This window comes from Dipodomys spectabilis, unplaced genomic scaffold (assembly GCF_019054845.1).
Source record: "Dipodomys spectabilis isolate Male_0828 unplaced genomic scaffold, ASM1905484v1 ptg000098l, whole genome shotgun sequence".
NCBI classification, from domain to species: Eukaryota; Metazoa; Chordata; class Mammalia; order Rodentia; family Heteromyidae; genus Dipodomys; species Dipodomys spectabilis.
In genome coordinates this window covers 17,245,404-17,267,909 of record NW_024870775.1, presented here as the reverse complement: position 1 = coordinate 17,267,909, position 22,506 = coordinate 17,245,404, and the positions used below count along the sequence as shown (strand labels likewise).

Below are 22,506 nucleotides of genomic sequence, written 5' to 3'. Positions count from 1 at the left end.
AGGACTAGCTAGCTAGCTAGTAATAAATAAATAAATTAATTAATTTTAAAAAATGGGCTTGAAGCAGAAAAATATTGATTCCTTTGAATAAATTTTTAGTATGACCATAAATAAACTCAGTGCCTCTAGTCCCCATAGTATCTATTTGATAATGTTTTTTAAATGTGGTCTTTGAGAGATTCATGTCTATTTGCTCTTTTTTTTTCCCTTATTGATCTAGACGTCCAAGGGGAGTTATTTCTACCCCAGTGATTAGAACATTTGGAAGAGGTGGAAGGTACTATGGCAGAGGCTATAAAAGCCAGGGAACGATTCAGGTAATGTCCCCACAAGTGTCACAGTGTTGCTCTGTCATTCCTTATCTGTGTCTCCTTTCTGAACTAGACTGAAGGGCGATGATTGTGTTCTGTAACTGTCAGGCCTTGTAACACCATATACTGGTCCAAGACTCAACAGATGTAAATTCCTTTAAGCCCTAGTCATTGTCATCATTTGGAAGCCTTTCCGGTTTCTTTGCTGGTAAGACACAAAGGCCTAGGTTTCTGGACATCCCTCACCCAGGGTAGCTGCTTCCTGGTATTTTCTAGAAGTGACATTTCAACACCACAGACTAGGACCCAGTGGGTAATTAATTTCTATCAGATTTATCTCAGCTACTGGATCTTTTTGTTTGTTTATACATAAAAATGCAAACACTACATTCAGAGTTGTTTTATTTTGAAATAAGATCCTCATGTATTCTTACTGTTTCTAGGATTTTATTTCACCTCTTTTCTCTTATAGTCATGTGTTCATTCTTCTGGATGAGCCCATTTGTAGACTTTCTTTATGGAAGTATACACTAAGAAGAAGCTCACACACTTACTTGTGAGTCACATAAGTATACTCTCCTCCCTCCCCAGTAAAATACTTCATCACTTTGTGTTGAGTCTTCTAGTTCCATCAAAAGACCAGGAATTTTATTCACCCTGTATTATAACATCTAATTTTCTATCCTGAGAATCTCAAGAATCTCAGGCTTAGCCAGGTGCCAGTGGTTAATACCTGTAATCCTAGCTATTCAGAGGGCTGAAAATGTAAGAATTGAGTTTCAAGGCCAGCCCAGGCAGAAAATTCCATGAAATTTGTATTTTCATTTAATTACCAAAAAGCTAGCCGTGGAGCTGTGGCTGAAGTTGTAGCTAACCTTGAGTACAAAAACTCAAGTACAGTGCCCCAAGTTCAAGCCCCAGACCTGACAAAAAAGAAAAATAAAACTCCAGTTTTGTTAGAATTAGAATATCCCACAATGAGACAGAATTCTTGATTGCACCGTCATTCACTGAGAACAGTTGAAGGAAAATGTTTGCATTTGCTCTCCCTTCATTTGTTTACAATAGTTGTATTCTTATCAATTTGGACAGTGCACCCAGTCCCCTTTATCTCCCCTCCTGCACACCCCCTACCCCCAGGCTTATATGTCCACTTTGGTCTCTGAAGGACTTTGGGAACAGCATTCTATGTGAAACATTTTCCTTATCAGGAAACATACTCATTCATTTTTTTCTTCCCTATTTTATGTTCCTTTATTTTTTTTGTTCATAAAACTTTGCTATCAAAGACATTGCTAATGTCTTCCTCTTCATAGTCATTTGCAGATTGGCTTAAGTGCCCAAGTTGATTGTAGCTTTTCTGTGCTTTTTCTTAAAAGTTTAATGCCTTGTCTTGCATTCCTGATGTTGGTTGTTCTTGATCCTCCTCCTCAGTGTAGGATATTCTTATATGTGCACTCAGTTCTCTTTGAGAAAGATGTCTTATATTACAGGTGTTTGGGTTCTATTCTTTTTCTGTGCTGTTTTCACCCTCAGTGGCTGTTGCCCTCACTCTAGTTTTTCTTTGCCTACATTCAGTGTTTGGTAGACCCTTCGTTTTGCTATACAACTCACATACTTAAAATTCCCCTGTTTATACAGTCAGTGATTTGATTTTCCTTTTAATTTTTTTTTTTTTTTCTGGCCTTAGAGCTTGAACTCAGGGCCTGGGCGCTCTCTCTGACCTTTGTGCTCTAGCTCTCTACCACTTGAGCCACATCACTTCTGGCTTTGAACTGTGACCCTCAGATATCAGATTCCTGAGTAGCTAAGATTACAGACGTGAGCCACCGGCATCCAACTTAATTTTTAATTTTTTATTGTTATTATATACAAAGCAGTTACAGTTATGTAAGTCAAGTAAAGAGCACATTTCTTTTTGGACAATGTCACCCCTTTCCCTCACTCTTGCCCAATTTTTCCATCCTGTACCTCCCATAAGTCATATAGTTTTTATTCAACATGTTTGTTTGTTTGTTTTTTTCTCTCAGTTGTGGAGCCTGAACTCTGGGTCTGGGCTCTGACCCTCCCTCAGCTCTTCACCTCAAGGCTAGCATTCTACCACTTGAGTCACAGTGCCACTTCCGGCTTTTTCTGCTTATGTGGTGCTGAGGAATCGAACCCAGGGCCTCATTCATGCAAAGCAAGCACTACCATTGAACCACCTTCCCAGCCCGTGTTTGGTTTTCTTAAACATTAATTTTTAGAATAGTTTTCAGGACCAAGAGGAAGATATGGCGACGCATATACCCATGTCCTACTTCTCCTCTTTCTTTCTCCCTCCTTCACACCGAATCTCCCTATTATATCTCCCATCAAAGAGAAAAATTTGTTACAGTTGATGAACTTATGTAACAGAATCATCCAAAGTCCATGGTTTGTGTTAGACTTTGTTCTTGTTATTGTGTATTCTGCAGGTTTGGACAAATATATACTGACATGTGTCTCTCCCTTCGTAGTATTCAGAGTAGGGCACTGCCCTAAATCTTTGTCTTCTGCCTATTCATCCTTTTCTCTCTTGGCAGACACTTGATCTACCTCTTTCCAAACCTTTGTCTTTTCCAGAATGTCACATAGCTGGAATCACATAGGATATTGTTTTTTCAGATCAGGATCTTACACTTTGCAATGTGCATTTTAAGTTCCTCCACTTCTTTTTGCAGATGGATGGCTCATTTCCTTGTAGCTATATAATACTCCTTTGTTTAGACATATCAATTTGTTCTGTTATCATTCTGAAGGATATCTTGATAGATAGCTTGGACAGTTGAAAAAAGTTATGTTGTTTTTCAGTGGTTGAATGCTTGTTAGCATACATGCAAGACCCTGGATTTGGTTCTTAGCACCACAGATGAAAACCAGAAAAAAAATATGTGTGTTGGGCTGGGAAGGTGGCTCAGTGGTAGACCGCTTGCCTTGCATGCATGAGGCCCTGGGTTCGATTCCTCAGCACCACATAAGCAAAAAGAAAAAAGCCAGAAGTGGTGCTGTGGCTCAAGTGTTAGAGCGCTAGCCTTGAGCTGAAGAGCTGAGGGACAACGCCCAGGCCCAGAGTTCAGGCCCCATGACTGGACCCCTAAAAAAAAAATGTGTATAATTCCTTACTTCCATCTTCTTCCCTCCCTCCCTCCTTCTCTCCTTCCCTCTTCCTCCTTCTCTCCCTCCCCCTCCCTCCCTTTCTTGCTTTCTTGCTTTTTTTCTTGTCCTGAGGTTTGAACTCAGGGCCTGGGCACTGTCTGACCTTCTTTGGCTTAAGACTAGCACTCTGCCACTTGAACTACAGGTTCATCCACTTCTGGCTTTTTTGGTGGTTAGTTGGGATAAGAGTCTGACAGACTTTTTTGCCTGGATGGCTTTGATCTGTAATCCTCAGATCTCAGCCTCAGATCTCAGGATTACAGGCATGAGCCACCAGTGCCTGGCTTGTGTGCAAATTTTTGTGCTAATATAAGTTTTCAACTATATTGGGTGTAAATCCTATGGAACACGATTGTTGCGTTTTTTACTCCCAGTTTCAGGGCTTGAACTCAAGGCCTGGGTGCTGTTCCTGAGCCTCTTTGTACTCAAGGCTACTACTTGAGCCACAGTACTACTTCCAGTTTTTGAGTGGTTAATTGGAAATAAGAGTCTCACGAGGACTTTGCTACCTGGACTGGCTTTGAATCTCGATCTTCAGATCTCAGCCTCCTGAGTAGGATTACAGGTATGAGCCACTGAGGCCTGGCTTAAGATTGCTGCATTTTGAGCTGGGAAGGTGGCTCAGTGGTAGCGTGCTTGCCTTGCATGCATGAAGCCCTGGGTTTGGTTCCTCAGCACCACATAAGCAGAAAAAGCTGGAAGTGGCGAGGTGATAGAGTACTAGCCTTGAGCTGAAGAGCTGAAGGACAGAGCCCAGGCCCAGAGTTCAGGTCCTACGACTGGCAAAAAAAAAAAAAAAAAAGATTGGTGCATTTTATGGCGATAATATGTTTAGTTTGTAGGAAACCACCAAACTGTCTTTCATAGTGGCTATACAATTTGCATTCCCACCATCTGTAAGTGAGCTTCCTATTGTTCCACATCCTTACCAGCATTTAATGGTGTCAGCATCCTGAATTTTGGCCACATATTTGTGGGTAATGGTATTGTGTTTTAATTTGTTCTTGTCTGATGACATATGGTAGTAGAATATCTTTTCATATGCTCACATAATTGTCATTTCTGTATCTTCTTTGGTTAGGTATCTGTTAGGTCTTTGTTGTTTTCCATTCAATTTTTTAATAATTTAGTAGTGTTTAGTCTAGTCTCAAGGTCTAGCAATTGGCAGTACTAATTCCAGAATATTCTTATCCCATAAAGAAACACTTTACCCACTGGCACTCATTCTCCGATCCTTCCTTCCCTCCCCAGCAACTGGTACAGTTGATGTATGTTATACCTCTGGATTTGCCTGTTCCAAGGTTTGGTATAAATGTACATGTTTTAGTACCGCTGGCAGCATTTTGCTCCTCTTCATTACTGAATTATGTTCCAGGGAACATACATCCCACATTTATTAATATGCTGATGGACACATGTTGTTTCCATTTCTTGGCTACTTCAAATACAATAGCTATGATTATTCAGCTACAGATTTGTGGGGGGGCATTTCTTTTTAGTTCTCTAGGCATACAGCTAGGAATAGAATTGCTTAATTGTATGGTTATTCTGTGGAACTGTTTGGAGACTGTCAAATCGTCTTCCATCATGTCTGTGCTATTTGACATTACCAGGTACTTATAAGGGTTCCACTATCTTCATGTCCTTGTCAACACTTAAAAGTTTCCATCTTAGCTGGGTGCTGGTGGCTTATGGCTGTAATCCTAGCTACTCAAGAGGCAGAGATATCTCTAGTTAACCACCAAAATGTGAGATACAGAGCTGTGGCTTAAGTGGTAGAGTGCTAGCTTTAAGCAACAAAGCACGAGTTTACATCTTCTTAATTCTAGCCATCCTAGTATGAATGACCTGGTATCTTATAGTGAGTTTGATTTGTATTTCCTATGTTCATTTTCTTCTAATTTTTAAAATCTGTGATTTTCTCCTTCAGGTATTATGGTATTTACTGGTTATTGTTTTTTTTTCTAATTTAGGCCTCATTTTTGGCTTTTCTTTTGAATTCTTAAAATTTTTCTTTCCATCTCATTTACAGGGGCTCTTTTAGTTTATTATCTTCACCACTCCCAGTGAACTTAGGGCCTTGCATTTTGGATTTATGCATTTCTGTTTTGTAGCATACCACTTGAGAATTCTTTTTTTTGGTGGTGTGGGGGGGAAGGTATACTTTGATTTGAACTCAGGCCTTTGCGCTTGGTGGGCAGGCAGGAGTGCTACCACTTGAGCCATATCCCTCAGCCCTAGTGTCATTTCAGTCACTGGTTTTGATCAGAGGAGACATTCTTGGTCTTCTGCCTCCACACCAGGGTTTGAACTCAGAACTTTACACTCATCTGGCACTCTACCATTTGAGCCACTCCTTCAGTTCAGCTTTTTGCTAGTTATTTTGAAATAAAATCTTTTAAACTTTTCTGTTCAGCTGGCTTCAAACCTCAATCCTTCAGATTTCAGTCTCCTGAGTACTAGGATTACAAGTGTGAGCCACCAGTTCTTAGCTCTTGGTATTTATACCCCCTAATGTTAGGGATTTAACTCATTTCATTGTTTCTCACTATATTAAATCCTTGGCACCATACCAGTGGCGCTACTTCTCTGCTGCTAGAAGCATCTAGACAGATGTTCTTGGGCTGGATCCCCAACTATTTTTGTTGTTACTTTGTTTGCTTTACCTATTTTTTAAAATAATGTTCATATTTGTGTCTTATGTCACCTTAACAAGAATCCTCCTATTTAAGTCTCCTGCTTAGGTCAGGTGACTAGTATGTGCCACTGTGCTCAGCCTTTTCTTACTGATTGAGATGAGGTCTTGAAGACTGCACAGTTTCACTTCAAACTACAGTCTTCTTCATCTTTGCTTTCCAAGTAGCTAGGCTTACAAGCCTCACCCACCCCCTAAGCCATTTTTAAATTTTTGAGGCAAGTCCTCACTAACTTACTTTGGCTAGACTTTGAATTTGTGGGGTTTTTTTGTGTGTGGTGGTGGTGGTGTTATTAGTAATGATAGTGGCTGGAAGTGCGTGAACCACAACTCCGGCCTAGACCTCCTGATTAGTTGGAGATAGTATCTTGAAGACTTTTGTGTTTAGACTGTTTTTGAATTGTGGTCCTCTAGCTTTCAGCCTTCTGAGTAGCTAGTAGTATAAGCAGTGCTCTGCTGGATTCAGACTTGTGATCTTCCTGCCAGACCTCGGATCAAGGTGTGTACTAATATACCTAGCTAGTTTTGGTCTTTTCTTACGGGCACATTTTACTGAGGTGCCTTGAGGCCTATGGGGTGTGAATCTATCCACTTGTAAACCTCCCATGGTCCTTTCTCTTGCACACTAGTGAGACTAGTTGTTCACACCTTGAGAATAATTGATATGGGCCCCGAGACTCATGTGCATCTCTTATTAAGGGTATGAAGCCTACTTACCTAGAAGTTCTGGACTTTTCCTTTCCTTGTCCTTTCGTTTCTTCCCACACTTGTCTTTAGTGCAGTGTGGGTCACCCACATACTCAACGAATGACACTGTTTACTGTGGTGCTGCATTTACTTGTGGCAGAAGAGCAAGGGAAACAGGTTGTAGACAAACAGTAGGGGAGAACCTGCTATCTTCAGTACCCTCCATCCTCTGTGTGTGCCTTACCCTGCAACCCATGAAGTGGTTGCCCTTGACTGCTCCCAAGTCCCTACAGCAGGTGCCCAGGAGGTGGTCCGTGCTAAGTGTTGGTTTAGTCCTGCAGATAGACTGTCTAATTGGGAGAAGCCTGAGCTTTGAAGAGATACACTTCAAATCCTCAGTATTCATTTTCTTTTCCTTCTTGCTACTGCTGTACTGTTATAGTTTGCGTCAGATTGGGGATTTAGCTTATTGGTGGAACACTCATCTAGTATGCACAAGGCCTTGGATTTGATCCCCAGCACCATAAAATGAAAGAAAGCACATTATTTGTTTCAAGGTTCCAAAGGAGAATTAAGAGGAGTTGAGGTCTGCTTTTTTTTTTTTTTTTGGGTCCAGTCATGGGGACTGAACTCTGGGCCTGGGTGCTGTCCCTCAGCTCTTCAGCTCAAGGCTAGCACTCTAACACTTGAGCCACAGTGCCACTTTCGGCTTTTTTCTTTTTTGCTTATGTGTTGCTGAGGAATTGAACCCAGGGCCTCAGGCATGCAAGGCAAGCGCTCTACCACTGAGCCACCTTCCCAGCCCCTGCTTTTTTTTTTTTTTTAATGAGGTTCTCCCTGTTCTTAGTGGAGAGAGTGGACTTTGATTTTTCATTTATTTATTTATTTTTTCAGCAAGACAAACTCTAGCTAGGGCTTTCAGGAAAGGAGGACAGACAGGAAGATGCTGGAGGTCCTTGTCATCCTGTGCTGAGGGAGGGCATGGGCCAAGGAGCTAGAAGATCCTGTTCTTCTCTAGACCCTGACCTTCCTTCGGCTAGGCCAACCATGTTCAGCCCTAGTCATTGATCCCAAGAGACATTTACAGATTTTGATTTTTATAACTTGATAACTGGTGCTATGGCTTCTAATGGGTAGGTGCCAGGGGTGCTGTGGGCCAAAGTGGAGGTACATTGATCTTCGATAGAAGAAGCAATTTATATCTCAGGTGTCTTACTGTCATTTTAGAGAATCTTGTTCCAGAAATATACTGGATCAGGCTAATTTTTTTTCCAGAGAAAACATGCTGAGGGACAGAGATCCTTCCGAAACCCACATGTGCTGTCTATGTACACTGGCTTTCTGAGGTTGTCCAGTGGTGCTTGTTGGCCTGATGTAGTAGCTCATGTAATTTGGCCACTCCTCTCCAGGCATCTGCGGGTGATCCTGTTCATTTTGGAGGGTACATGGGAGAGCCTTAACTTTAGAGCAGATTTGCCAAAGTGTATTTGTTAGGTTAAAAAATTAAGTCCTGTATGTGGCATTAGATAGAACTCCTGAAATGGGATTTCCCTCATTTTTAGGACATTAACAGCAGAGAAGTTGAGGGAAGGGAACACAGAAGGAACTGACTGGGACAGAAGTTTCACCAACAGAAGGCCACTCGAGGGAAAGACAGTCAGAGGGACCCAGCCATGCACTTTCTGCTTTTGAGCCTGCAGCCCAGTCATAGGGCCAGTCCGGTATCCTCTCTCCCCACCTCTTTATCCAAGGCTGCCTTATTGGTTGTCCTTCCTTTTAAACAGGGCAGACCTCCTTATGCTGCTTCAGCAGAAGAAGTGGCCAAAGAACTGAAGTCAAAATCCGGGGAATCCAAGTCCTCTGCTGTGTCATCAGATGGATCCCTGGCTGAAAATGGAGTGATGGCCGAAGAGAAGCTTGTGCCCCAGCTGAATGGGAGTGCAGGAGACACCAGGGCCCCCCACCCCGAAAGTGCCTTGAACAATGACTCTAAAACGTGCAATACAAATCCTCATTTAAATGCACTAAGTACAGACAGCGCCTGCCGCAGGGAGGCTGCTCTGGAGGCAGCTGTCTTAAATAAAGAAGAGTAAACTTATTTTTTATAGAGGGTGAAGGATGCTGGAAGGGTAAGGATTTAGAAATATCTGGAGAGAAAGAGAGCCTGCAGTTATGTACATTTTGTCCTTTCCGTAAGAGAAAAATGAGGACTTTGGAAATTCAGATCCCTCTTTGATATCAGAGATTTAAACAACACATTTTTAGTTTTAACCAGTTGTAGTCAAAATGCTACAATAAAACAAAAAGAAAGAAAATGAAGAGCATTTGACTCCCGCACTTAAAATGAAGTACACATAAAGTTTAAACTGGTTATGACAAAAGCCTATAGTTGTGTTTCTTGAACTATAAAGAAAAACAAATTTTGGCAGTCTTTAAGTATATATAGCTTAAAATATAATTTCTAGCATTTGGCACCATATGTATGCCATTATATTTGATTTTGCATTACTGTTTCACAATGAAGCTTTGTTTAAGGCTTTGATTTTTATGATTATGAAAGAAATAAGGCACAACCACAGTTTTTCTTTCTTACTTAAATTTCATCACTGTTGATGTGGTTCTTTTGTGTTTAAAAAAGTGCAACTATCGAAACTAAAAAATTATAGAGTAATATTGCCGTTCTGCTGATTTTAAATATACAGTACATCATACATACTTTACAAGCAAGTTCAATGGAGATAAAGTTGAAATCATAGAAGATGCAAATGACCTTTCAAAATCAACACAATATGTTCTGAAACTTTTTGTGACTAATACCATGCATCTGTGATCAATGAACTATGTGGTTTTGAATCGGATGTAGACCATTAGTACAACTACTTGAGCTAAACTTCTGCATGGTTCATAATTTTTAAAGTGTGTAGTTAATATTATGCATGTTATTGTCCTTTCTTCCATTCTTACCAGTACGTGCCCATTTGCAAAACAAAAATGCTAATAATCAGTAATAGTCCTATAAAAATGTTAACTCTGTTTAGTCATTGACTGATCTTGCTCTAACCTTAAAATTTTGTGATTATTGACCTCTGTTGCATTTATTCCAACCCTCCCCACCCTGAAAAAATTATCTAGCCATTTCAAATATCGACATTACCCTGGTGTATTCACTGCTGTATGCATTATTGTTCTTTGTTGCTGTTTTATGCCTTCATATTAGCAAATATGAAATTCTGTGAAGAAAAAACCCTTTGATCTTAAAAAAAAAAAAAACACCCCCCCCCCTTCTGTAGCAGGAAATAAATTGCTTGTTCTTGAGAACTTTCCCATCAAGAATTTAGTAGAAGCAGGTATACTTCTATCATTTTGATGTTTTTGTTAATGTTTCCAAACAACGTACTTTGAAATCCGAATCACTTCTTATCGTTTTCATATACTTCTGATGCTCTTCATCACATTAGTGATCAGAAATGAGGTGTAATTCCCCCACCCCTGCCCGCAAGAGCTAAGTAGGATCTTACTGTAAGTTGAAGGGAGTTCTGCCCTAACTCATGGATTGTGAAGAATGAACTGCTGTTGGGTCTGATTGACTGTTGATGGATTGTGGTGTGGCGTATCTGGAGGCTATTGAATGCAACTTACAATGCTTAATAAAAATCTTTATTCTTTTAGTATAAACTACTGTGTGGCTTTTAAATTCATTTGTAAAAGCAGAAACCTAGGGAATTTTAATTATAATTGAGATAGCTCCAGAAGGGCTTGATCAAAGTTTAGAAGCAGTATGCCTTTTCAGCGTAATTCCACTCTTCTAGCTCTAGGGGAACAGTAATGTGTAGTGAATATGAACATCTTGTTCATATTCCTCAGGTTCCAAGTTTGGGCTCCATAGTTAGATTTCATGCAGCCAGAAAAGAAATGCTCTAATAAGTTCCAGGATGTGCGTCCCCGGGAACATGTAAACTCGATCTTGGTTAAGTCGTGTTTTTAACACTCGGGAGTTAATATGTGTGGACTGTGTTTGGTGCATCTTTTTAACCTGAGGCTCTGTTGCTTGACGTAGAACAGTGTCCCGACCTGCGTGGTGCAGTCAGGCAGAGCGCGCGCTTTCCGCCGCACCCGGGGAGGGGCCTGGGAGGAGAGTGGGGCCGGGATGACGCACGGCCTGTCCCCGCCTCCCGCGGAAATGGTGCGCACGCAGCCCGGGGCGGAGCCTCGTCTGTGGCCCTGCCGAGGTGTCCAACGCAGCGGCCGGATGCCTTAATGAGCCCCGGTGACTACTTGTGCCAGCAGACGGCGCCTGCTGGGTCCTCCCGACTGGGCTGCCACAGAAGCTACCGCTGAGCGTCTCTTATCAGAGTCTGCTAGCTGGGGGTCCTGCTCACCCTGCAGGCCTCTGGGATGGGCGACCCCAGAGGAAGGCCTTCCCGATGTTCCCTGGGCTCAGCCAGGATAAACAGGGACCCACTCCAGACCAACCAGACCCATCTAGGGCCTCAAGCTGTGCCTGAGTCCCTGGGAGTCCTCATGGGTTTGCCTTTGCAGAAGCAAGATTAATCCAACCCTCTTTTCTAAGGGATTTGGCTTCCAAACTTGAAGGAAATAATGTCTCACTCTGGCGCCTCTTTTCTCCATAGGCGTTGAGGGCTTCTGCCCTTCTGTTTGCCAGCTGTCTGGGGACGTCAGGCCATTAAGCCCCTTCTTTCTTGGAGAGCCAGGACGGCTCTGTGTGACAAAAATCCCTTTCCCACTAAGGACAGTTGTGTGTGAGGAAAAGTTTACTCTGCTTCCCAAACCCCTGGCGGAAGAAACATTGTTTTAATTCCAACCATCTTTCACCCAGGTGTGTCCCCATGGTGACAAAACATCACAGATCCCGCCATTCCTGAGTCCTCAGGTTCACCTCATTGGAGAACAGTCCTGTGGCTTGAAGCTAGAGACAGTGTCAGCAACAAATGTAGTTATCTCAAGGATATGCCCTCTGTGAAACAAGTGCTTCCTCCTCCTACTCATCATTAGGACAATTGCAAGTGCTTTAGTCCCTGAAAGTCAGGCTTAGCTACAAGGCAGGACTCTCCACTGGTTCCCAAAGCCAGAGGAGTTCAGGCCTGAATAAGAAGTCAAAGGAAGGGAAAGGGTCAGCGATGTGGGGCTAAACAAGAAATCAGGACACCATGCTTAGCCAAGAGGAGACAGTGTTGAGATGGACCATGGCTTCCTATGGCAGTGACCCGAGCTCAGGACCAGTTCTCAGGCCAATGTCCTGTAGCTATAGAACATCCATGGGCAGGTCACACTCTCCATTTTTGTTCCAATATTGGGGCTTAAACTCAGGACCTAGGTTTGTTTTTTTTGTTTTTTCTCAAGGCTGGCACTTGAACCAAACCTCAGCCTCTTGTTGGATGGTTAATTGGAGTTAAGAGTCTCATGGACTTTCCTGCTTAGGCTGGCTTCAAACCAAAATTCTCAGATCTCATTGTTCTGAGTAGCTAAGATTACAGGTGTGAACCACCAGTTCTGGTTTTGTTTTCTTCCCTTTTACAAAAATTGTTTTGTTTTTTTTTTGTTTTTGGTCGATCGTGGGGCTTGAACTCTGGGCTTGGGCGCTGTTCCTGTGCTATTCAGCTCAAGGAGAGTGCTCTACCGCTTGAGCCACTGTGCCACTTCCAGTTTTCTAGTGGTTTATTGGAGATAAGAGTCTCACGCACGGCCTTTGCTGCCTTGACTGGCTTTGAACTGTGATCCTCAGATCTCAGCCTCCTGGTAGCTAGGATTACAGGCATGAGCCACCGGTGCCTGGCCAAAAATAGTTTTTATTGACTTTTTTTTTTCATGTTTGAAAAGTAGTGTTTACTGTGAAAAGTTAAAAAAAAAAAAACAGAGGTGAACAAAAAAAGCTGCCAGGAACTCTTCCACTCTGAGGCACTCATTGTTAAGACTGGATTGCTCCCTTTTTGGTGCAATATAGTTTTTTCTTTCTTTTACAGAAAATGATCATGATGCCCATACAAGTTTGTATCACTTTTCCCATCTAGGATCATGTGATGATCCTAGTGGATCCAGTGGATTCTCTATCCTTGGCAGCAGAGCAAGACATTTCCTTCACTTGTTAAGGAAGTTCTTGTGGAACCTCTTGCTAGACCCTGCCTGGTCCCCAAAGGACTGAGGACTGGAGGACACAGCTCCTCATCCCCTACCACTGACTGTGTTTACATTTGAATAGGAGAGTATTATAGGTGTGTACAATCAAGAATAGCAAAGGTGGGTGTCAATTACAGGTATACACCTGTAATCCAAGCTACTTAGGAGGCTGAAATCTGAAGATCATGGTTCAAAGCCAGCCTAGGCAGGATAGTCCATAAGATTCAAATCTCCAATTAACTACCAAAAAAGTGGAAGTGAAGCTATTGTTCAAATGGTAGAGCACTAGTTCTGAGTGCAAAAGTTCAGGGACAGCACCTAGGCCCTGAAACCCAGGACCAGCACTACCACCCCACTCCACCCATACCCTCCGCCCCCCCAAAAAAGCAAATGTGGTTTTTAAAAAAACAGGTAATAAATGATGTGGCTAGTGACAGAGGAGAATGTGTGGAGAGGAGAAAAGCCTGAGACAAGAGCCTGGAGTAGACTGGAAAGGCCATGAGATTGGGTGCACTCAGAAGCCTGGTGGCTCCCAAGGGCCCGTGCCACCCTGTGATGATCTGTGTCATTATTCCAACTGAGCGTTTCACCAGGAGCTATTCCTGTTGCTCTGACCGCCAGACTGCCTGGTGTTACACAAGTGGCTAGGAGCCATTTGTCTGCATATGCCCAGCCACTAGGCAAGGCCAGCCTATTGTATTGGCCTTTGGCCAGTTTGACAGGTAAAAATGGCCTTTCATTTGGCTAACTTTTTCTTTGCCAGTCATAAGGCATGAACTTAGAACCTGGGTGCTGTCCCTGAGCTCTTCTGCCACTTTGAGCCACAGTGCCACTTCTGGTTTTCTGATGGTTCACTGGAGCTAAGAATCTCACAGACTTTCCTGCCTGGGCTGGCCTTGAAACTTGATCTTCAGCCTCCTGAGTAGCTAGGAATACAGGCATTAGCCACCAACACCCAGCCATAACATTTTTTTTTGAGGGGGGGGGGGCGGTGGTACTAGTATTCGAACTGAATGCCTCAGAGCTCTTCTTCACAGTTGGAACTCTACCACTGAGCCATGCCTGCAACCCTACCTTTTTCTAGTTTGGAAACTGAGTCTGGAGGGCTTTTCTTCCCAGGCTGGCTTAAAACCAAGATCCTCTGGATCTCAGTGTCTTGAGTAGTATGATTAAAGGTATGAGCTACTGGTACTCAGCTATTGGTCTGGTGGTGGTTTTTGTTTTTGGTCTGTGTGACTGTAACAAAATTTTACTGTGTTCACTACGCAGCCTCGGCTAGTCTGGAACTCACTATTATTTTGCTTCAGATAGGATTACAGGCTTGTACCACCACACCTAACTTCACTTGGATGACTTTGTTTACTAGTGAGAGTGAGCTTGTCCCTTCATGGTTAATTTGCTCTCCATTTCTTAAATTTTCATTTGATAGGAAATGTTTACCAAGAGCTACTAGAGGGGGACAAAGGCAGGGAACAGATTGTTCCCTAGGGTCTTCTGGAGGGTATCACCTGTAGACTGCTAAATCTAGGAATTCTAGCCTCCAAAACTGGAGATGCTAGGTGTCTGCTTTTTAAGGTACCAAGTATGTGGTCTTGTTACACAACCCTGAACTCTCGTACAACTGTATGCCACTGACATGGAAGTTACCTCCAGTGGACAGTGACTTTGCTGGGATTCTTTCTTCCTCCCTTCCTTCCTTCCTTTTCTCCTTTCTGCTTTTTTGGTTCTGGTACTGGAGCTTGAACTCAGGGCCTGGGTGTTTTCCCTTAGTTTTTTGGCTCCACAGCTCCACTTCAGCTATTTACTGGTTAACTAGAAAAAAGAGTCTCATGGATTTTACTGTCTAGGCTGGCTTCAGACAACAATCCTCAGATCTCAGCCTCCCAAGTAGCTAGGATTGCAAGTAAGAGCAACCAGTATCTGGGTACACTAATTTTTCCTGACTCTTGTGACTGGAAAACCAAACTATGAAAGATGATCTATAATTAAAGAACCCTGCCTGGAGAGCAAGAACTGTAGCTGGTCCTGTCTCTCTGAAAAATGGAGGTCATGTAGCAGGTTAAAGGTTTTAACTCTACACAAGTGTCCTTTATACCATGTATCTCAAAAGAAAAATCTTAGGTTGGGCTTGTGTGGAGAAATGTGTATTCAAGCTTTTTATCTGTCCATTGGTCATTCCTGGAGCAGGGAAGGGGCAGTATGGGGTTTGTTGCAGAGGGAATAGTCCTAGGGCTGTGGAGTTTCACCTGAGTGAGGAAAGGACAGTGATGTGGACACACATCAGGGATCAGGGAAAGCCCTTCAGCACTGACCTGAGGACAGGAAGTATTTAGGCATAGTACTGTACACCTCAGGTGCATGTCCAGAGTGGCCCTAAACTTTTTACACACACACACACACACACACACACACACACACTCATGCCTCAGAACAAATACATGAATTCAGCAAAGAGTAGGATACAAAATTAGCATATAAAAATCAGTTTTGCTAGGTACAGGTGATTCACATCTGTACTGTAATCTTAGCTACTCAGGAGACTAAGGTTCAAAGGATATGTTTTGAAACCAGCATAGGAAGAAAATTCCCATCTGCAAAATGCCAGTGGAGAAAGCTCAAGGCCTTGAGTTCAAACTCCAATACTGGCACAAAAATTAAAAAAACAATTTCCTTACACTAACGAACAATGTAAAAAGAAAATTAAGAATTGCTTAGAGCCAGGTGCTGGTGGCTCATACCTGTAATCATGGCTACTCAGGAGGCTGAAATCTGAGGATTGTGGTTTAACGCCAGCCTGGGCAGGAAAGTCTGTGAGACTCTTATCTCCAAATAACCACCAGAAAACCAGAAGTGGTGCTGTGGCCCAAGTGGTAGAGTGCTTGCCTTGAGCTGAAGGACTCATGGACAGCGCCTAGGCTCAGAGTTCAAGCTCCATGACTACCACCACAAACAACAAAAAGAATTCCTTAGAGTGGGGTGCTGGTGGCTCACACTTGTAATACTGGCACTCAGAAGGCAGAGATTTGAGGATCATGCGTCAAAGCCAACCTGGGTAGAAAAGTCCCCATGAGACTTATTCCCAATTAACCACTCAAGACCCAGAAGTGGCACTGTGGCTCAAAGTGGTAGAGTGCTAGCCTTGAGCACAAAGGAAGCTCAGGGCAAGTGCCCAGGCTCTGAGCTCAAGCCCAAGGACTAGCAAAACAAAATAAAAACAAAAAACTCCAAAACCCAAAACAACAACAAAAAGCCCTTGTTTCCACTACCTGGAGTTCATTTTGATAAATATTATTTTATATTATTAGATGCACATAGGCATTTGCACCTTTGTGTTCCTCTCCTAAGAGTATCCTCCTTTGATCTCACTGTGTATGAATGCTTAGAGTCCTGTATAATTTATCATGTCCCAGTGTATTTTAGATCTAGCTTCCACATATGAGATAAAACATGCACTGTTTATGTCTCTGAGCTTGGCTTACTTCACTTACAAGGTTTGTTCTAGGTCCATCCATTTCCCTTCAAATGACATACAATTTGTTCTAATGGCTGTGTAAAATTCCATTGTGTATAGGTACCACATTTGCACCTATCCTCTTTTTACCTGCCATAGGCAAGGCCAATTTGGGTCCTTGGTGGTGATGCTGGGACATGGGGACACTTGTAGGTACCAGCTTGGCTGGTTGGGGATAAGAGAGCACAAGTAGAGGGGGCTACCAAATTGGGGGCCAGAGTGAAATGATGTGGGGGGGGGCAGGATGCCCCCTGAACTTGGAGACCATTGCTGTCCAGTCCTCAGGAGTCATATCCTTCCCTGTTCAATACACATAAGTACAGGAAGGAAGGAGGGAAAGGGAGAGGAGCATATCAGGGGAAGAGATGGAGAAAGAGCATTGGGAAGTTATGAGGAGGTCTGGGATGAGGTCTGTTTATGCAGCAAACAGCAGGCAGCCCTGGAAGGGTTCTGAGTACCAGGAAAATATCTGGCTGACATTCACAGGGATAGCTGCAGAGGGCACAGCTGGCTACCAAGAGGAGGGACCAGGGAGGATGGGTAAAGACATCCCAGGGGATAACTTGTGGAAGGAGGCTGGACTTCCTGGGAGAGGGCCAAGGGGAGGGAATACAGGTTGAAGACTTGGAGAAGTGTGGGCCCCTCACTTGCTCCTTACTACCCTCTTACCAGGCCACTCCTCTTCTGCTTAGACACTTGCTTTAAGCCTCCATTTTCATTTCTGTAAAATGGTTCCAGCACCATGACTCAGGCAAAACCTTGTGAGATCTAGGAAGCATTTGGTGAGTTTTGGGAACCACCACCACTATTTGTAAATAAGAAAAGTGTTCAGGGGAGGAAGTGCTGTCCATAACCAATGGTGCTCCCTGCATGGGGCTTCCAGAAGTTTCTAGACTTCATGACTGGACAACTCAGAGTGGTCTGGGCACTGGACATATGACTGCTTTAGTACATCAGTAGAGGGGAATGTAACCACACTGTGCCCAGTTCACTAGCACTCATCCTAGGCCCTTTATGTGCAAGAATTCACACCCAGGCACTAATCCTAGACAATGACTTAATAGTTCTTTCCCAGAACTTTAGTGTGTCAAGCACTACTCAGGGGGAAGGATACTAAAGGTTGACAGCTGGAATCTAGGCAAGTGGCCTAATTGTGCTCATCCTAGACAGCTCAAAGGTGTGGAGATAGTACTCCTCTCTACCCCTATCTCTAGTTTGTTTGTTTTTTTTACACCTTCACCTTCCTCTTCTTCAACACTTGCTCTCAGTAAGGCCCATCCTTGGGCTGGATCCTGAATCTGTGGTCCAGGAGCCACCTGTTTGAAGGGTGGTTGGTGACTCTGAGGACAGATTCTGGCCTAACTGAGTTGCTGGCAATGGAACTGCTGGGCAGCTTTGAGGAGGGCAGTGACAGTGGTAAGAATTGTGTTTGCTGTGAGGTCTAAATCTGGAAGTTACCTGAAGTGACAGGCATCTCATAGGGGAATGTGGATTTGCCACAGGATTGGGGTGGGGGTGGGGGGTGAGACAGATCCAGCAGACAAGTTTCTTAACAAAAACCAAGACTCCTGTCCACCAGGGGTGCCCAAAGGATGCAGCATTTTGAGGAGGGGGCAGGGGAAGGCCTCCATTCCCCAGTAGGCATCTTCTCTCTGCCACCCACACCAAAGGCCCTCTGAACAGGCCAAAGAGCCAATTCAGTGCAAAGGCTTACAGGAGCAACTGTGACAGTGTAGCCCTTTGGCCTTTCAGGGAGAGAGCGACAGTGTAGTCCCTTGGCTTCTTCTCTAGGGTCCTGCAGCACAGATGAAGGGTCACTGGACTGCCCTCCTGCCTCTGTGCTCTCCGGGCTCGGAGGCTCCATCGGGGGTTCCGAGCACAAATGCCAGGTAAGCTGTCTCTTTATAGGACCACCTCCATGTAGTGCCAGCATGCTTTTAGGTCCCCTGACTTTGATCCTCTACCTGTGGGGACTGAAACTCCACAGAATCTTGTGAGGGAGCCAAGCAGCGTCCAGCCAGGAAGGAGTGAAGGGAGAAGTTGTATTTGAGCCAAAAACGTCGTGGGGATTTGGGTGGGAGGGAGGCAGCAAAGCCCAGGATGAGGACTAAACCTCCCCCCCACCCCCGTCCTCCCCGTCTGTCCGTCCGTCCCACTGTGGGGGTAGGGGGGGGAGGCAGAAGAAAGTTAGGGCCAAGGAGTTGCTTCTCAGCCTTCTGGAAGGACGGCCGGCAGGCTCCTCCCAGGTTCCCCAGCTTACCTTCTCCCTCCCCAGGGCTCCCCCAGCCCGCCTTTCCCACCGAGACTCATCCCTGATCCACCTCCCACCGAGTCCTCCCACCCCACAGCCCACCTTCTCCCTCGGGACCCTCGGCCCACCTTCTTCCCCGGCCCGCCTTCCCCGCGGCGGCGGGAGCGGGGCCCAGGCCGGCGGGCGGAGGCGGCGCCACCCGGGGCGCTGACGTAGAGGCCGCTCGGCGGCCGGGGGTCCCTTCGGTGGGGCCGCGGCTCCCCGCCCGCCGCCCCCGCGCGTCCATTCGCTTTTGTGTCCCGCGCGCGGCGCGGCGCGGCCCAACCCCGCGTACACTCGCGCCCTGCGCCCCGCGGGCCGGCGGGCGGCTCCCGGCGCGGCCCCTCAGCCAGCGCGCCGGCATTGTGTGGACGCGCCGGGCCGGGAGCGCGCGCGGGGGCTGTCGTGCGCCCCCGTCCCCGTCCCTTCCCGGTCGCAGCGCCGCCTGCGCCCCGCCGCCCCCGCCGCCCCCGCGCGGCCCGGCCCCCGGTCCGGCCCGGCCCGACCCGGGCAGCGCAGCGGCGGGGCGAGCGGCGGCGCGGCGCGGCAACATGGCGACGGTGCCCGTGTACTGCGTCTGCCGGCTCCCCTACGACGTTACCCGCTTCATGATCGAGTGCGACGCCTGCAAGGACTGGTTCCACGGCAGGTGAGCGCGCCGCTGCCCCCCGCCCGGCCCGGCCCACGCTCGGCCGAGCCCTGCGCCCCCCGGCTGCGCGCCCCAGGCCCGGCTCGCGGACTGGCCGCCGCCGCTGCCGCCGCCGCCGCCGCCGCATTCCGGGCGCCCGGGTCGGGCCGGGCCGGGCCGCGCGCCCTTTTGTGCCCAGGGCGGGGGCGCCGGGCGCCGGGCCCGCGCTGGGCGCCCTCGGCCGCGGTGCACAAAGCGAGGCCCGCGGGCCAGGAGGTGGGCTTCGGGTGCGGAGAAGTTGGGGCGCCGGGCTGGGGCCCGATCGTCTGACAGCGGGGCCGCGGCAGCTGTGGAGGCCGGGCACGGGAGGGAGGCCCAGGCCCTGCACCCCCGCCGCCTCCCCCCTGCGAAGTTGCAGGAACTTTCCCCGCGCGGGCTCGGGGCGGCCGGGCCGGGAGAGGCGGGCGCGCAGCCCGGCGCGAGTCCCCGGAGAGGCGCGACTGGCGGGTTCCGGAGCTGGCAGGGCTTGGGGCGGCCGAGGGGGCTCCGGGGAGATGGTAGCCTGCTCCCCCAACCCTCCCCCGTGGCCTGGGAGCTCCCCGGGACCTGGTCCTAGCGGGCAAGACCCCTACCCGGTTCCCGCGCAGCCATTGGCCCCGGCCGGCCTGTGGGCCTGGGCGGGAGTGCAGTGACAGAACAGTGTGGTGGGGGCTGGGGTTGTGGCTTGGACGCCTCCTTCTTGGCCTTCAAGGTTCCCCATTTCCCTCCTCCCTGTACCAGGCTGGAGCACCCCAGTTTTGACATGACCTTATGCTCTCGAAGGAAGATTGGGGGGGGGGAGTAGGAGGTAAGCCCTGGAGATACTGAAACCCGCCCTCTTGGTCCTTGCCCCTGGCCATGACCTGGCCTGGTGCCTGGGTTTTAGAGCCCAGGTCCCTTCCTCTCCAGAAGTAAAAGGAGGAGGAGGAGGAGGAGGAGAAGGAGGAGGTGGAGGAAGAGGAGGCGGAGGTGGTGGTGGAGGAGGAGGAGGAGGAGGAGGTGGAGGTGGTGGAGGAAGAAGAGACGATCCTTCTGCCTAAACTGCTCCAACAGGTTCTCTTGTGTCTGACTTTGCCTGTGGGATGTGTTTGGGCCTCCCGGAGAACTAACTGCCCTCTGGGGTTCCAGTCATAAATGGCCGGAGGAGGCTTGAGGGAGGGGAAGGGGTACAGTGGTAAGTGGTCCCTAATCCTCCTTTTGGAGAGAGAATCCTTTTGCTGGCTCACACCATGAGTCTTTAAGGGGCTCTTAAAAGTGAGCTGTAGCCTCTCCAGTTTAGGGGGAGCCAGGCCTGCACTCATCTGCCCTAGGTCAGAGTCCCACCTCCCTGCCTGGATGCTGGTCTGGAGGGAAGGGGGCTGTGTGGTTCACTAAAATCCGAGCCTCCTCCAGCTTCTGTCTTGGGATATCTAGGTCTGTGGGAAGTCTCAGAGTAGGGTGACAAGTGTGACTCCTGCTCTCTGCCCCAAATAGGGCCACTCTAAACAATCAAATGACATCCATCTCATAGATTCATGGCCTGGCCGTGACCTAAAGCATTAAAGATGCTGGGATGCTGGCCCTGATTATGTGGGGGTTCCTCCCTTCTCCTCTATCTTCTTTCAGGGCCTACAGAACCCTTGGGTACTTGTCAGATCCCTGCTGCTGCCCATATTCTTGGTACCTGGACTGGGTCAAATGAAAGGACCTTTGTCTTATACCAAGGGGCTGGGAGAGAAGGATAGTTTTCATTTGGACTTCAGACCCAGGTAAAAACCCAGAAATTAAAGGGGCAGGCAGAGGAGAGGGGCCAGGAGCTGGCCTGATAGATATCTTTGTTGCATTTGGCCCAGGCAGAGGCAGAGGAGAGGATTTTTTTTTTGAGGCCTTATCTCTCCTTATTACTTATCTGAGGTTTTGTATTTGATCCAGGACAGACAATTAGTTGATCAGCACAGCTTCATTTTCACCTATTTGGGGTGGTCCTAGGATCTGAAGGGGGCTCAGCAATGTGAAGTGTTTTGTCACATCTCTAATCAAGGGTCATTTACCCAAGTGAATCTTGACTGGGGAAAGACTTGAGGTGGGTATTGGACCCCTGGGTGGCTCTTAGCCTGGGGGCTGAGATGGAGAAAAGGTGGGATGAAGGACTGGGGCCTGGTGGGTGGAACAGGGTAAAGATGGGCCTGGCCTCTTGCTGCTGCATTGGCTCTGGCTCCGGGTAAATCCCTTGAGCTTCCCTTTGCATCACTCCTCTCATGGTGAATTGAAGGTGTGGGATGAGCCCACGACACTATCCAGACCTGTATAGCATCTGTACTGTTTGCCTCATGGTTCCCATTTTAATTCACTTTTTTAAAAGTTTGAATGCCTTCCACACTTTTATTTTGAGGGGACTTAGACTGACAGAAGTGTTTCAAGTTCCCTTCCCTTCCATTTGCCCTAAAATTAACATCAGACATGATAACCATGGTGCCAGCTTTGTAACCAAGGAGAGAACACTGGCAGTGCTATTGACTGAACTACAGGCTTTGTTCAGATTGAGTTAACCAGGTTTCCCTCCTTGCTGTCTTTTTCCTGCTCCAAGATCCCACATTGTATGTCTCCTTACTCTGGCAAATATTTCTTTTAAAGGAAACTTCATATCATTCCCTGAAATAGAACATTAGTGTAACTTGCCATGCACAGTAACTGTAAAAATAAACACAGTAACTGAACTAGTCAAAAGCCTGAATGTGTCCTACCTTGGCCTACCGAGCCTGGTTTGGGAGAACTGGAGAGAGGGTCCCTGAGTCACCCATACTCATGGTGGCAGAATCTTTGTTCTTGGCAGCAGTTGTGGCCCTGATACTTGTACAACACAGATGCTTTCTAGGACCTGCGCATGCTTCTGGGGTAAGTCTGCCTCTCAGGGGAACTAAGCACCCCAGTCTCTCCTGTATGTAGGAGGACATTCCTCCTGGGCTGGGTTGGCATGTGTGCCATCCTAAAATTTGTACAGTGTTGGGGGATAGAATGTACTGGGATATCATGTACTATATATGAGATGCCTTT

The 22,506-nt window shown here is 46.6% G+C and overlaps 2 protein-coding genes across 4 annotated transcripts in view; both read left to right on the top strand.

The window, feature by feature from the left end:
* The window catches only part of Fam120a (family with sequence similarity 120A), a 110,649-nt gene extending 100,668 nt beyond the window's left edge, over positions 1–9,981 (top strand). The window contains exons 17-18 of the mRNA XM_042686918.1: positions 221–317; positions 8,655–9,981. Of these exons, the coding sequence (XP_042542852.1) occupies positions 221–317; positions 8,655–8,963 (406 nt within the window). The 3' untranslated portion in view covers positions 8,964–9,981. The remainder of the gene's footprint in view (positions 1–220; positions 318–8,654) is intronic.
* Positions 9,982–19,065: 9,084 nt separating this feature from the next.
* Positions 19,066–22,506, top strand: part of Phf2 (PHD finger protein 2) — an 89,769-nt gene continuing 86,328 nt past the window's right edge. For 2 of the 3 annotated variants that reach the window (XM_042686728.1, XM_042686727.1), the window contains exon 1: positions 19,066–19,455. In XM_042686728.1, the coding sequence (XP_042542662.1) occupies positions 19,358–19,455 (98 nt within the window). In that variant the 5' untranslated portion in view covers positions 19,066–19,357. The remainder of the gene's footprint in view (positions 19,456–22,506) is intronic. The other variant, XM_042686729.1, reaches the window with a different exon arrangement.